The sequence below is a fragment of the Lissotriton helveticus genome, chromosome 2_1 (assembly GCF_964261635.1).
Source record: "Lissotriton helveticus chromosome 2_1, aLisHel1.1, whole genome shotgun sequence".
Classification (NCBI taxonomy): Eukaryota; Metazoa; Chordata; class Amphibia; order Caudata; family Salamandridae; genus Lissotriton; species Lissotriton helveticus.
The window spans coordinates 264,300,072-264,317,355 of NC_136059.1; the positions used below are offsets into that span (position 1 = coordinate 264,300,072).

Consider the following 17,284-nt stretch of genomic DNA (forward strand, 5'->3'; position numbering starts at 1 on the left):
CATTCACAAATATTTGCAAGGCAAACTGTACCTCTATCAAGATTTACTCTGCTTGCAGAAGAGGAGGAAACACCCCAAAATTGGCGAGGGTATAGTATTGTGCAAAGGGCTTCCCCAGGGAATAAAATGCTGCCCAGGGAAAAAAAGGAATAATTTCATTTGGACAGCATTTTCTCATGTACATATACATACGATGCATTTACATATGTTACAATAGCTTCACATTTCACTGACTAGAACCCCCCTATTGCAGCATTAGAGGCATTCATGGAATATTTAGTACATTCCCATAAAAATCATAATATTTGGAATAAACCTATGGGAGTAACTTTATAATTTCCTTCTGAGAATTAGGCCTTTTAGGAATCTTAAGTAACTGCCACTAATTCCTTTTTTTGTCTACCAGCAGGAGTTGCTCAGAACCACCTAGTCTTCTAGCTTTCAAAGATGCATAGCCCTTGATGGACATTTAAATCGCAACTTGTAGTTTTACAATTAAAGAAAGTTTTGTTACCGATTCATCTTCTAGTTTCAGGTGTAGGCTGGTGTCTCCATCTTTGTAATCTTTCACTATTTCTGCCGATTTCCACACTTCATCTGCATCCGGAATCCAAACCCTTGTGTACTAAAAAGGAATAATGACAACATTATTTAAAATTTGATTAAATTCTATTTTACATTTTATTTGTTTATGTTTTTTTTGTAAACTTGGACCTTGGTGGGTCATGGAGTATTGTAAAATGCAACCACAATAAAGCAGATACGCAGCAGCACAACTAACAAAACAAAGTACAAAGATAACAAATTGTTTAGTGCATTGAAAATTAAATTTTATAAGGGTGATCATAAAACAAGCAGCCATATGAACAGCCACAAGGAAAGAATTCCAAAATCGCGTGGTATGCTAATGAAAAAGCCTGACGAGAAGTACAGCCATTCACCCAGTTTCATGTTTTGCTCTTCCCACTGGCCTCTACTGGGCTTACTACACTTCATTTTTATTGTCTCCATTTATTATTATTTGATAGGATATTCTTTAACAAAGCATTATTTTTATGTGAATTAGACTGTTCCACATTGTAATCCTTGAAAAGACATTTAGTACGTCACTTATTTAGGGTATGCTTCATACCCAGTTTTACGAAGGTTGGAAATCTATTAATCATTGCCATATGCTTATGATAGGCACAGGTTTCCCGACTTTCATCGAATTAACAAAATCTCAGGTAGAACACATGGAATTCTATCTATCCATTCATCCCTCCTCTTCCCACTTGTATGTTCCTTTACAACACACATCTGACACTGGAAAAGGAATACTCACTTATATGTTCCATCATCAGAATCCAATGATATAAGCAATTGGTAATACAGAATATAATAATGTAAACAATAAATAATATAGAACCCACTCGTAATGAAGACACTATACCGCCAATTTCACATTAAAATAAGATACGCCATGTATCTTATCACACATTCTCCCATTTCTCTAAACTTATTGCCACAAGCTCAACTATATTTCTTCTATTCCTCGTGAAATACGTCTGTGCCGGGGCAGTGTATATAGATAAATGTAGCACAGTAACACATTATTTAGAAAAACTGTGCTAATCAAGGGACCGTCACAGTTTATTACTACGGGGCAAAGGTTGAATTCAAGATTATTTCTACAAAACAGCAGAACAGGCATGATAAAATAGTTTTCTACGTGCACAGTGCATGCTACAGTTTACTTGAGCACAGGAGCAAACTCTCCTGAATGTTTAGGAGACCTCGTCAATACTAGTTTTAGTTAAATACCTTCTTTAAAAACAAATGCACATGACAAATGAAAATGCTTAAACTACATATGCAGATGTCAAGTGTGTAATATGCTATTTATTACTATTGTGTGGGGAAGAATAGAGCATTATGACTCCCTGTAGGACTATCATCTATGGGCATAAATGTCAGCAGACCATGATTCTGTGGGTCTGGATTTCCAATTTGGGGCCACACTTGGGAATGTTTGGTACACAATACAGACTTGCTCAGAGAAAACTGTTGTGATTCGGTTCCATAATTAGTAAAGACTAGGAGAACAGAAGAGCAATGCATTTCTTCTTCCTTATAATGGTATCAAATGGATCACAATTCTGTGGTGAGCCAGTGAATAATAATAATATTTAAAAAAGCATTGGCATAGTCAATATGTCTCACTTTTGTGGCCCAATAAGTCTTTAGCCAGAGATATTGACTTTGCTAATGTTTTTAAGGTCTATTGTAGGGCAGAATGGGTGCTGTGCAGCATGTTGTTCGCATTAGTCCACTGGCATTTTGTAGCCCTACCAATGTACCACTAATAGTGGTAGAATTAGGGTCCTAGTCCAAGAGCAGATGATTGTGTGCGCTCGATGGAAATGGGCCGTCAATTCCCCACTGCAACATAAGAAATAAATAGGGCCACTACTAAATCAAGCATCAGTACTGTACATGCCCGATGCATTAGTGTCATTAGGAACTAACCATTTTCATGCCCACATTAAAAATATGCAGCTAGATTTAAATGTAAAAACCCAATAAAAAGCTGCTAGTCGATTACTCACTGGGTCACAAAAGTACAAGTGAACAATACTGATGTCAACGCATGTCTAAAAGACACTCACAAGCCGACAGCCCAATTCGCTTGCGCCATAACATGTAAAATGATCCTTAATTGGGATCAAGTTTATTTTAGTTTTTAGTTTGACATTCAGCTCTGCATGTGCATGGTTGCGGTGTAGTGCCCACCCATTCAGTGACACCCGTCCTATTTCCACACGCACAAACATGCCCGTAAAGTAGACGTGAATATTAGGTACCAACCAGGAAGTAGAGTTGCTTCTGTGCCATTTACAAGACAAATAATAACTAGTAGTTCGCCCTACGTATAAAAAATAACCACAACATTTAATCACCCCGTATGAATCATACTGTGGACAAAACGTGATCCAGTTTCTACTTCACACTTATGTGATGCGAAAGTTCTGGGATCTGCTCTCAATAGGAAACGTCTCGCCTTGCTTTCCCATGTTTATAATGATCTAAATGTAGTTAATAACCAATGAGGACTTAGTAAATACAGAAGCAGAAAATGTCAGGTTTTTACAAATTGCCCGCAGTTTAAAAAGGTACTTGAGGTCAGACTACAAATCCCATGATGCCCAGAGTCAGTTTCCATTCAGGCACCCTCACCATTCTTTACCCCAGTTTCAAACACCTTAGCCCCTCTTAAGTGCACCCCCTCGGAGCCTTCCCTCACCGTATCCCTCTCTACCGGAACACGACCATACGGATAATATCCATTTACCAGAGCGGAAGGGCAGGATTATTTGGCACAGAGGGGGTACTCGTCTCTGTCCCAGGCACCGACAGCTTTATCCGGCCCAGGACCCGAACCTCACCTCTGTTTGGAGACGGATACACTCACCTTTGCGGGTGCTTATGGGCCTGGAGCCGAGCCATATGGAGAATGGGAGGGGGGAAGGAAGAAAGTTAACATGGACAACGGGAAGGGGACGGTAACAAAGTTAACACAGACAAGAAAGTGAATATGGAGATCGGGTGGGGGGCAGGAACAAAGTTAACAAGGATAACGGGAAGGAGGTGGGAAGAAAGTGAATATGGACAACAGGAAAGGGGGTGGAAAGAAAGTTAACACGCAAAACGGGAGGGGGCAGTAAGAAATTGAACATGGACAATGGAAGGGGCGGGATTAAAGGCAACACAAACTACGGCGGGAGGGGGCGGGAACAAAGTCAATATGTTTAGCCTCCATGATAGCAACAGAGATCGGAACAGCAGAGCCAAGACAAAAGTAGGGTGTGGACACTATATATTGCCTATATCTAAAGGTTCCATGTAGCAGGGCCAGTCGCCAGGGCGGGAACAAAACAGCCACAAGGCGGGACAAATGCACTCTATTTATCAACGAAAACTATGGAATGTTTAAAGGCGGGCCAAGCAACCAATGAAAAGCGTGTGATGAGTGTGTTCAACCTCCACAGAGGGATTACAGCGTGCCTCGCAGAGCTGCGCATGCCGACTTCCTCTAGGCTTGACCTAACAAGGCATCACAAATTTTGATTTTATTGCATCTTTGTGTGTTTAATTTGAAAGAACATTAATCATGATTGTAGGTAGTTTGCCCTAGATAAAGACAAACTGTGAAAAGCAGCTTTAGATATTTCTTAAATCACAATTTCTACCTTCAGATCCTGGCACAAGTGTAAATTGCAGTTCCTTCTAGTAAAGCCATGGGTTAAATATTATACATGGTTTCTTTAAGAAAGCCTACAAGCCATACAATATGTTTTAATTTTCACACTTTTAGATCATCTGCAGTTTAATACTGTATGTTTCATTATGTCTGTATCCGGAGAGAAAATAATTTGAAACTTCAACATACAGTAACACACCTCGTGGCATACATTGAAAAATGGTGAGTCCTAAAGAATCTGAACTAGGGATAGCTTAACTACCACTTTATATTGAGTAATTAATATAAGAGGAGCAGAATGGAATCAGCAACGGTACAAGGATAGTTGGTATGCCAGGCAAAACATCTTTTTGATGCTGAAGCACTCCTTTACACATTTGAGAATGACATTTTTCTGCCATTTTGTGGGAAATTGGTCCAACCTAGTGATTGCACCATAAGACTACACATGCAATCTACACATGTGTGGACTTTTATTGAAGAGATTATATACCAAGACAGGCAGCAAATGTTTAAAGCAACTTTAGGAAATCATTTTCAAAGTCAGACCGCTCAACGGTATGGAAAACTATGGGAAGCCGATGGTTGGCTGCTCATCACAGCAAGGATTTTTAATGTGTGAATCTAGCTGGGAAGGAAGCAGCAGAGCGCTACATGCTAGAAGGGGTGGTTGGGAGAGATGAAAGATCATATACATCCATTGCTGATATACACATTTGAATTACATATTTACATTTACCTATACCTACTATTGCATTATTTCACACTATTTGAAAAAACACATTTTCAGGGGATTCGGTACTTGCTCAGAACCTCAGTGTTTGCGATTAATTTTCTGGGCACAGGTCGATCCCAGGTGCCCAGCTTAGCCACCAAATCAACGTCCCTTCTTATGCAACTATAGAATTCTGTGTGCCTAATGATTCACTGCAGCCTTCATGTCTTCCATTTTAATGATCTGAACTTGTCACTGTTTCTAGGCTGCTCACACCAGGCTATATAACAGTTGACATCAATGCATCCTGTCATGATTGTGGGTATACAATATTCAGTTCATCTAATTGTGAGTATATGCACTATTTTACAAACAATAACACAGCACACAGGAACGTCCTTGATATGCTATCAGGAAAATTGACTGTGAAATGACTCATCTCTTTTGACTGAATGATTAATTGCTATTATTTGTAGACTAATGAACGTTTAACAACACCTTCTGTTACTTAACTCTGAAGAGTGCACGTTATAACCAGTCTCACCCTATTTCAATAATGGTAAATATGCTAGTTCATTTTGCCACCTAAGAAAATGATCATAATACATCGTTTTTATATACCACTTCATACTGCAGTGATGATGTTTCTGTGCACAGTAAATATGATGTTACAATGAGCCAATTTAATCGTACTGAATTTATCAACCTCTGTAGAATGAAAGGCTGATTGTTTCGGTGTCGGGATAGCCTTGAAGGGCTTTGAGTCTGAATGCTTCATCTCGGTCTCACTGTGCTCCTGTGGTGTTATCTTACTCTTCTTTACCTCACTTCTTTGACATGCTCTTCTTTTCCTCCCTTCTTTGACTGTGTAGTGACTGCACTTCATACTTCTTTCCCCATAGTCTCCTGCCCAGCCATGTAGAATGTTGACATCATGATGATGTATTAGAATGCTACTGTAGAGAAGTCTCAGTTGAAGCAATAAAACGCGTTGGAAGCATATGACATAAGAAGAGGTTTATTCAACATCCACTCTTCAAGATGTCCAGACTGATATTAATCCTAACCCCCCCATACAACAGTACTCCTCATCATTCGACATATTCAAACAACAACATAGTCCCCAACATTCCCATTGAACACGAGCTAGTCACGAGCTGTAACACAACAAGCCTGCTCGTGACAGCTCGCATCACATTAAGCAGTTTCCAACACACCTTCCCCCCTTGAAACAAAAACAAAAAAAAAAAACAAGAAAAACACAGTCAGAATAATAACATTATAAACTTATCCCATTACAAAATCGTTATACCTAGCAGGCATACAGTGAGAACGCGCAATTCTGGTGTTGCCAGAATTGCGCTCAGCATATGTACAATTCCCTTGTTCACTTTGTTGACGAACATCCAAAAACACATTGCTGTCATAGTTATTTTCAACTGGACTAACCCCATTAAACACCGAATTTCTATTTAAGTTCCAAACTGTACCACCATCAACCCTGACTGCATTCCTAAATACTTCAATCACCTTTTTAGGACTTGACCACACAGGAAAACCTTTGCTTACACCTTCCTTCTTCTTAATACGAACTAAATCACCCACTTTTATCAAGCGACTAGACGTAGAACCAACTTTCTTTACCATAGCATGTTTCATTTTATTTTTATATAATTCAACTCTACGTTGAACCGCATCAAAATCTACTTTCAAAAAATTATCAGATCCACATATATTTTTCTTTAACCACCAAGGTGCCAACCTGGTACTAGGTTTACGTCCTCTTAAAAGTTCAAAAGGGCTGACCAAAGTTACAGAATTAGGTGAAGTCCTGTAAGCCAGAAGCATGGATTGTAATGCATTTCACCAATTCAAATCACCCTTAATAGAAAGTTGAATAGCTTCTTTGATCACACGGTTGAACCGTTCAACCTGGCCATTGGCCTCAGGATGGAAAACAGCAATCCTTCTATGAACGATACCACATTTAGCCATAAATTCTTCCATTTCCTTGCTAACAAACTGGGGGCCATTATCAGTTACAACCTCTTGGGGAATTCCCTCTCTGCAAAAAATCTCATCCAGAAACTCCATTACATGGTGAGAAGTAACATCCTTGACCATCTTGACCTCCGGCCATTTAGAATAATAATCAATAAGGACAATTCCAAAAGCTTCTTGTTTAGGTAAACAACTAAATGGACCAATGATATGTAAACCAAGTTTACGCCAAGGACCAAGTGGTAAATCAACAGGGTGAGGTTCAGGACGCAAAGCTACAGCTGTTTTGTCGCTATTAGAGCAATGAACACATGAATGCACAAAATGATCCACACAAGACTCAATCCCTGGCCACCAAAAAGACTCCTTTAAGCATCTTCTGGTGAAAGATATTCCTAGATGCCCCTCATGAGCAATCTCAAGAACAACATTCCTGAGAGAAAAAGGTGGAACAATTTTGTCTCCTCTTACAACTAAATCATTCTCCACAGCAAGCTCTTCCTGAACCTTAAAAAAAACCATCATATCCCCAGATAATTTCCTCTGTTCCGGCCAACCTTGTACCAGATAATTTTTGACATTGCACAATTCTAAGTATTTACTCATCTCCTTTCACCAAACATCTTCCTGCAAACAAGAACGTTCACCACACACAAGATTACCATCACGCATAGTGAAAGCCACCTCACACTCGTCCTCTAGAGCCACATCAGGAGTGTCCATTGGAGAAACTAGTCTTGACATGCAATCTGCATGTACATTCGCCTTACCCTGAACATACTCAATCTGACACTAAAAGGATTGTAATCTTGAAGCTAACCTTGCAAGATGCGCCGACATGGTCCTGCCACCAACGGGAGCCATGAGAAAAACAAGAGGCTTATGGTCAGTTTTTATGGTAAATCTCGTACCCCACAAAAAAGGTCTAAAGTGTTCAGCTCTCCAAACGCATGCCAACAATTCGCTTTCTATAACGGAATAATTATTTTCGGCATCTCTCAAAGCTCTTGAGGCATACGCAACTACCCATTCCTTCTCATTGTCTCTCTGCAAAAGGACACCACCCAATCCAGAACTACTAGCATCCACCATGACAATGCATTTCACACCACACACAAAAGGTTTAAGGCACGGCGCATTCACAACAAACATTTTCAATTTCTTAAAAGCCTGGGTCATATCATCAGTCCAAACAAATTTAGCATTCCTCTTTAACAAACATCTAAAAGGATCAAACTTTGTAGAAAAATTTGGTATGAATTTTGCATAGAATTCAATAAGTCCCAAAAATGCCACCAGTTGTTCTTTTGAATAAGGTAAAGGAGCGTTTACATTACTTTCAACATGATTTCTTTTCGGTTTAATCCCCATTCCACTAATGGTATGCCCTAGATACTCAACCTCTTTTTGTCTAAACTTGCATTTGTCAAGACGGAGAGTAAGCCCCTTCTTTGACAAAGCAGCAATCACACATTTCAGATTGTTATCATGCTCCTCATCATTTTTGCCGTACGCAAGAATGTCATCCTGAAACGCTACAGCACGATTTAACCCCTCCAAGGTGTCTCTCATGAGTCTCTGAAACACTGAGCAGCGCTCGCCAAACCAAATTGCATACGACAAAATCTGTAAAGACCCTCAGGAGTAATGAACACGGTGATGTTCTTAGATTCCTCAGAAAGGACCACCTGATGATAAGCGCTGGCCAAATCAACACAAGAAAAGACTTGTGCACCAGCTAAGGTGGAAACCATTTCATGAAGATTAGGTAAGGGATGAGAATCTACCCAAATGGCACTATTAACACTACGAAGATCTACACACAGCCGAAGCTCGCCAGAAGATTTAATTGAAATCACAATGGGAGAAACCCAAGGGGAAGATTCGATTGGTTCTATAATATTCTTTTGACATAAGTCCTTAAGCATATCCTTTAATTTGCTCCTGTGAGTTAGTGGAACATTCCTTACTCTATGTCGAACAGGAATAATATTCTCATGCAGCTTGATGACATGTTCAAAACCCTGATATCGTCCCAGAGTACCACTAAAAACACTTGGAAATGATTTCCTCAAACTATCTACTAACTGTGAAGTATCTCCATGAACAACTGACATACAATGTGGTTGCACAACAAAAACAGGAGGGTTGGCTCTTGAATCAATTTTCATTATCAACTGGTGTTGGTGCGGCCATCCTAGAAGTGACATACCTGATCTTGCTACATAAAATTTTCCAAAGGTATGGCAGCCAGAAAATTGTAAATTAGCATTAAAAAAATAAATTTTGTGGCCTATATAACCACCAGGAAATACATCAGGTTGGAACAGAATTCTTTTAGGCCACTTCTCATGAAAAACATTCAATTAAATATTAGTATACCATGCACATGAGTCTACGAAAAATTCCAAATCAATATCATCAACAGTTATCACACAAGACGGGAAATTTTGTACAATCCCCATCCTCATATACATTGATAACGGTATTGACTTGGAACTCATTCTCATCATCTAAAGCATAACTGTTGCAGCAATCGTGTATACAATTCACTTTCCCTGGTAAGGATCTACAAAATCTTGTGAGATGGCCTTTCTTTTTGCATTTTGAGCACGTTTTTCCTAAAGCTGAGCAATTTCTACAATCTGCTAAGTGCCCATCGCTTCCACATCTGAAACAAAGTAATTTTGAGATCTTCTTTTCATACTTCTAATTTCTGAACTTGTTGTCCATTCTAGATGAAAAATCACTCCTCGGTAAATAATTTTTCTTTGACCTATCGGAATCCTTACAAACACTGAAAACATCACCTTTATCATTTCCTCTAATTTCCTTCACGAATTTTTCGGAATGTTCTATAGACTTTGCAATATCTATGGCGTTGTTTAAGGACATATCAGATGTAGTCCAAAGTCGTTCCTGCACTTTTTTGTTATTTGTTCTCATCAAAATTTGGTCCCTTAAGACTTGCACATAAGAAATATGTTCAAAGTCACACGTGACAGCTAATGATCTTAAAGCTGAAATAAAATCCTCCACAGGTTCATCTGCGCGTTGCTTCCGTGAATAAAAAATAAATCTCTCCATAACAACATTCTTCTTTTTACCGTATCGCAGACTTAATTGCAAAGAGGCATACTCATATACATTAATATTCCCTGGATTTACAAGAGCTGGTAAGTTTTTCAATTATTTCAAGGCAATGCCACCTAAACAGTGTTTTAAAAGCGACAATTTCCTTTCAGGCTCACATTCTCCCTCCTCCAACACCTCTACATAAGCTAGAAAAACAGGTTCCCATATTTTCCAAGCCATGGGAGGTTCACCTGGGGATGATAGAAAAGATGGAGGAGGAACAATGCCAGACATCGTAATTCCAGTAATTAAAAAAAAAAATAGATAATAAATAGAGAGTGAATACAATCTAAAAAAATATATATATTTTGTAATAAATGCAGTATATTCAATACAACAACTATGAGACATACGGTGTGCGTGTCACCGATGCCAAAATTACACTAAAATCCATATTATGAGACACGTGGTGTGCGTGTCACCGATGTATGTAAATATGTTTAAGTTTCCACCTTTAATCCAATATGCGACGAATCGTCCTCAAAATACTTGTTTTCCAGAGAGTGTTGCTAGGCAGCAACAGAAAATGGCGCCCACGTTGTGTGATGACACAGGAAACGTTACGCGTAACGTGATGGCAGAACACAGCGTGATGACACTGCGCCTCGTCAACGAACGCCGACTCCTCCGGATTCGAAGATGGAATGAGATCAGACGGCAGCGCGATGGAACTCCTGACCCATTGAAAAAATGCCGTCAACAGTAAGATTACATTCAGTGCGGATAATTTTTCCTTTCTTTCTTCTCTTGCGGAAAAGCAAACCAGGCAGAGTAATCCATAACAAAATAATAAAAAAAAACAACAAGATCTCCGCAATCCTCGTGAAAGCCTCACTGCCCGATCCAAATTAGGAAAAGCCAATAAAATCCAGTTTTTCAAACAAATATCAGCAGTAAACGAATCCCGCCCGTCGCCAGTGTAGAGAAGTCTCAGTTGAAGCAATAAAACGCGTTGGAAGCATATGACATAAGACGAGGTTTATTCAACATCCACTCTTCAAGATGTCCAGACTGATAATAATCCTAACCCCCCTTACAACAGTACTCCTCATCATTCGACATATTCAAAGAACAACATATTCCCCAACATTCCCATTGAACACGAGCTAGTCACGAGCTGTAACACAACAAGCATGCTCATGACAGCTCGCATCACATAAGCAGTTCCCAACAGCTACCGACCTCTAGGATTTCAGTTGAGCGTTAGGGCTGAGCTGGTACCATTCTGCTCCTGGTGGATTCCTGATCATCCTTCACTACGGACATCTTCTCTCTCTCTGCTTCGATGACCATCTCAATGCAAAAGCCTTCTCCTTGAGTCAGAGATTCTCCTCATCGCTCAACAGCCTGAGGTCACTCAGTGATGTTTTTTGCTGTGGCTGTGCCGTGACGTTGTGAGCACACCTCTGTTTTTCTCATCTTCAAGGTCTTGAGCAGGAGATCCGCTAGCACGTCACAGTCCTCAGAGCTTGGGTCGTTCGGTAGGAATGGGTTGCATATCTCGTGACTGTCCTGGAAGAACTTGTGGTAGCACTTCAGGCAGAATCTCAAGAGGGTGTGCTGCATCCCGGATGTTCATTGTCTGAACCACGCGGTTGATCCCTTTCGCAAGCTCCCCAAAAAACGTTGGTTTTCTGAGGCGCCCACATGATTTCCTCAATATCACACTTCTAATCTTCTATTCCCTAAAGATTTTTTTCAGTTTCTGAAACTAAACTTTGATTTTTCCTCCAATGACTTCCACAGTCACAGCTGTGCTTCCACACACACCAAAAGGCGGAGAAAATAAACTAAGGATGTTGAACACTCAGCGGTGTGTCTATGGTGTGAGTCTGATGTCATAATGGGATGGACAGGACATCAAATGGTCAACGCCGCCTAGTGGAGGGAGTGGGTGGGAGGATGAGGGCTACAAGAGGCAATTCTGAAACTAACCACAAGATGGCAGAGTTATTCGCAGCATGTGAATCTAGAAACCACGTTTCAACATGGTTGTGTAAAAACAGTAAGTTATGTGAAGTTACAAAGGTTGAGGGAGTCTAGAATACAAGCTAAAGCATTTGAAATACCAACTAGGGTACATGTTTTCAGAACTAAATATTTACAGTTTTTATAAATTGCACTTCCTAGTAGTTACACTACTAAAATGTTACAACTAATGAAAGACTGCACTTTATTAGGTACATCTGAAACGCTCCACCTTTAAACGCCACTGGACAGATCCACAACGCAGTGGGCAATTCCAGCAAGAATGGTCTTATCCTGGGATTTACACTGCTTACCCTTATTTACAGAATCCACGCACAGATTCAGGAAAATTATGACTATTGCCGATTTATATGAGCATATATATAAACCATACCTTCAGGCGCACTATCTACAAGCAACAATACGCCAGTTTGAGGTTGAAGTAATTTTTGACTTTAACTTAGAGCCAGCCCTTTTCATCCATTGGGCAAGGGGGTAAGCCCAGTTAGGCCATTGGTTCCTTTCTTTGGGAGTCAGGGAGTTCTGCTAATCCACAATGTTATCACTCAAACAGAAAGTAGTGCACTTCAGTGGGACATTAGGGCATTTGTTTGCTTTTATTTACTTCTTTTTTTAACAGTTCTTCTTGTGCATGTGCACTGATAGAATCTTAGGGCCATATTTATGAACACATTTTCCCATAGACACAGAATGGGCAAACCATTTGATGCATTTGGCCCTTAGACTTTTTAAATCCCATTCCAAGGTGTCTGCTTTGAATGCACATTAATTTGCATACGCATCCACACTAGCGCTCTTTGAATGGGCCTTCCAACCCATTCCATGATGGCCACCCAGGTGTGCACATGAGCGCATACGTTTTTAGTACGCATTTTATAACAAAAATATTTATAGACCTCCGCCTTTGTGTGCGCATACATGTGGACACATGGACACCCATGTGGACACATATGTGGGTGTGCGTCTATCTTTGAATATTTCTATACAACTGCATTACAAAAACATAGATGACGTATATGTGTGCACATCTGTGCATGCATGGGAGGTCATTCTTAAATGCTTTAATAAAGATTTACAAAAACATTAGAAAAGGATGCATTGCCAATGTGTGCAGAACCCAGGATCTGAAATCGAGCGTATACACCAACCTCAAGCTGCTAATTTACGCATACACAAATTATTTATGGGTCACAGAAGTGCAATGTGAGGGGTTAGGGGCCCGATGCACGAGAGCAATACCTGTGTAGATTAGGCACGTAGAGTTTATTGTCAGAAGAGTAAGCACAGCTGACCTGGGGGATGGTCGATGGACTAGTCAAGGACACATAATGTAAATTACGTTTTCAAGTACAGTAAAGAGCATCTTTGAAGCGATCCCAAAAGGTTAGGAATGCACTTGTATTACACTCCGAGCGCCTAAGTGAACTGTGCCTTGCTGCACTCAAAATGGAATAGTGCACACTGCACACCAACAAAGTGGAAAATAATTATTTTCTGGGGAAAATAGCAATGTTAAAAAAAATTGCATTACAGATGCATAATGTATGCACTGTATATTATGCACATTTTGATCACTTCTCGTTGGACTTGACAGAATCTGCACTCTTGCGTTTATAGAATTTAGGGGCAAATTTACAAAGGCATAAAATACTACTTACTACAGGAGTGCTACTTTATATACCCCCAAACACCCGTGTGATAATCCCCAATATCAAACAACAAGAAAAGAGAGGTCTGGTCAGTCATCAGGCTGCCAGGAATATGGAGCAAGGAGATAAGTGGTTTTTTTTGTTTGTACACAGTCACTCCGATTGAGTAGGAAAGCCCTCACACACCGACCTGGTCAGTGTCATGCTTCATCATCGGGCCCCACCGAAGAGACCGAGTGCCTCTTCGGTGTGCTACGACGCCAGAAAGACTGCGGAGCTGGTCGTGTGGGGAGGACGTGATGTGAAAATTAGAAATTTAAAAGTGCCTAACAGGGTATCAAAAAAACATTTTAATGAGTGATCCCTAAGACACGTGTGGGTGGTTTTATGTGTCTGAATTTACGTGCCAAGGTTATTACGAGTTGGGATAAATTCAGCTAAATACCACGCATTTAAAATTAATCAGTCAACATGTTTCTGACGTACTTGTGGTATGTATTCACCAAGGCATTCTTCAGGACTATACCCCGGCGGTATGGACACTCTAATAGTCCACCCTGACCTGGGGGCGTGAAAGTGAAAAAGAAAAAAGGGTGAAAAAGTGCTTAAAAATTAGAAGAGCAATTGCTCATTCTAAAAAAGCCCCAAAATTCAGGGGTGTGTCAGCACCTGTAAGAGAAAGTATACGGACAAACAGATACAGACAAACATACAATTAGTATATGCCAGAATACACTTATCATAGTGCTCCTAAGATGGTGACAAGCTTTTGTGTGCACACAATAAATGATATCTTATGCACCATCCAAGTAGCCCTTAGGGATATTGTATACGCTAGGAGGTGGAGTGCTAAAGGTGGGTTTTATTTAAAAGCTACTATTGTAGCAGGGGAAGTAAAAACACGATGTGAATTCTCCATGAGCAGGGATCAATTTGACCAGGTGGTCGGTGACCCCCCTAAGCTGGTAAGTATGGAGAAAATCTCACTTTAAAATGGGGCGCTACTAGCACCATGGGTCTCGGGAGGAGGATTGGAGCGCGCCTGGCACATCCTACGGAGTGAAAGAGTTAAATGTCAGAATGACCCAAGCATACAGTTACTTAGCTCGTGGTGATCGCAAAAAGTCGTTCCGCCGGAGATGCAGACTCACGCCCTCAGCGTTCGCAATCCGCTTCTAAACCTGCAAGAAGCCTCTAAACCGGACCCCGACGATAGAGAGCGGGGCCGGTAAATGCGATTAAAAGCACTTTGTTTCTTGTTTGCGCGCCCGTTTCCTGGTTGGGCGTGTCTCGTCCAGAGCGAGGCCTGGAGCGCACACGCCCACCTGGGCGCGGTGCGCTTCATTTCAGAGTGAGGCTTGGAGTCGCGAGCCTATCTTCGAGCCATACGTGAAGGGGAATTTGGACGCGCTAATGGTTGCTAAGGCGATCCTCTCTAATGAGTGGTAGTTTGAGTATTGGTGAATAAATGCCAACTAATCAGAAGTATTTGTGCTGCGATGATGTAAGGGACACATGAGTCATATTCTAGTAGAAATGCACATACAGTTTATTCATTTCAACCATTAAAGTTTTGTTGACGGACATAAATCCCCTTTGGTGTCTTTTTCAATGTGCACAGGATGTGAAAAATGCGGTAAATACTAGTATATAGTATTAGAAATTCACAAACAGTAGTTAAATGTCAAACATTAATGTTTAGTAGACGGACATAGTTCCACTTTGATATCTATATGCTCAATGTGCATAGGATATGAAAAATGTGGCAATTATTTAATATTTGATGGTATATTAATTCAGATCACCCAGTATATCTCATTGGAAGACACCAAGGCCGGTAGTACGGGAGTTCACGATAGGACTGTGTTCCAGGGGATATCGTCATTGAGGCCGTTGGTATTTGTCCCCAGACGGTATACCCAACGCTGTTCTTTTTCAAACAGTCTGTTTTGTACATTCCTGGTACCTTCGATAGCTTCAATCACAGTCCACCTCATATCGTTGGTGGTGTGGTTTTTTTCTAGGAAGTGGCGACTCAATTTTGTTGTTACTTTTTTGCACCTTATGTTGCTGCGGTGCTCGCAGATCCGTTGTTTCACTTTTCTAGTGGTCATACCTATGTATCGGAGCTGGCAAGAACAGGTGATCAGGTAGATCACATTGTTCGAGTTACAATTGGTATGTCCACGTTGGGTCCATATTTTCCCTTCTTCTAGAGCCAATGTTTTGGTAGCTTGTGTTAGGTGGCACACACTGCAATCCGAACATGGGTAGTGTCCGGTAATTTTGGGGAGACCCCATGTTGTTGTCACTGATGGTGTCATGGTTTGTGGTTTCTCTTTTGGGCGTGTGTGTACCAAGGCGTCTCTCAAGCTGCGTCCCTTTTTGAAAGAGAACAGGGTTTTTTCCCAGTCCTTTTTAAGGGTTTTTACAATGTTCCAATGTTTGTTTACGCTCTTTTTCAAAATGTTTGAGAGACTGCTGTACGTGGTAACACATGTAAGTGGGATCTGGTCTGGTTTGTTAGTCCTTTCTTCCAGAAGTGCCTCCCTTGGCTGATTTTTAGCTCTTTTAAATCCTTTGTTAAGGGTGGTTATAGGGTAGCCTCTACTTTTTAGTTTTTCCGTCAGGTTGGCTGATTGGACTTTGAAATCTGTGGTCGTGCTGCAGTTCCTTCGTAGCCTCAGGTACTGCCCATAAGGGAGGTTTTCCTTTAGCGGACGCGGATGGAAACTGTTAAATTCCAGGAGGTTGTTCTTTGCTGTTGGTTTATTGTGGGTTTTGGTGGCGAGTGTCGTTCCACTGATTGAGATGACCACATCTAAGAACACAATTTCTCTTCTGCTTTTCCAGATCATTATCACTGCCTTTCCAGATGAGCAGAATGTCGTCAATGTCCCAGAGACATCCATGGGCAGTACATTCGCGCCGAGCGTGGCAGGGTTGTATGTGGCAGACTTTGAAGCTAAACATATCTTACCACCCACTGCACCCTTTTTTTCGTCAATGTTATTGTGGAAACGCTACATTGACGACATTCTGCTCATCTGGAAAGGCAGTGATAATGATCTGGAAAATTTCCTCACATGGATCAACACTCTAGACCACAACCTAAGATTCACTAACACCAAAAGCAGAAGAGAAATTGTGTTCTTAGATGTGGTCATCTCAATCAGTGGAACGACACTCGCCACCAAAACCCACAATAAACCAACAGCAAAGAACAACCTCCTGGAATTTAACAGTTTCCATCCGCGTCCGCTAAAGGAAAACCTCCCTTATGGGCAGTACCTGAGGCTACGAAGGAACTGCAGCACGACCACAGATTTCAAAGTCCAATCAGCCAACCTGACGGAAAAACTAAAAAGTAGAGGCTACCCTATAACCACCCTTAACAAAGGATTTAAAAGAGCTAAAAATCAGCCAAGGGAGGCACTTCTGGAAGAAAGGACTAACAAACCAGACCAGATCCCACTTACATGTGTTACCACGTACAGCAGTCTCTCAAACATTTTGAAAAAGAGCGTAAACAAACATTGGAACATTGTAAAAACC

At 40.8% G+C, this 17,284-nt stretch overlaps 1 protein-coding gene across 1 annotated transcript in view; it reads right to left on the bottom strand.

Moving 5' to 3' along the window:
- The window catches only part of MYO5B (myosin VB), a 1,014,515-nt gene that overhangs the window by 695,884 nt on the left and 301,347 nt on the right, over positions 1 to 17,284 (bottom strand). Inside the window, exon 2 of the mRNA XM_078674793.1 lies at positions 515 to 625. Coding sequence (XP_078530919.1) covers positions 515 to 625 — 111 coding nt within the window. The remainder of the gene's footprint in view (positions 1 to 514; positions 626 to 17,284) is intronic.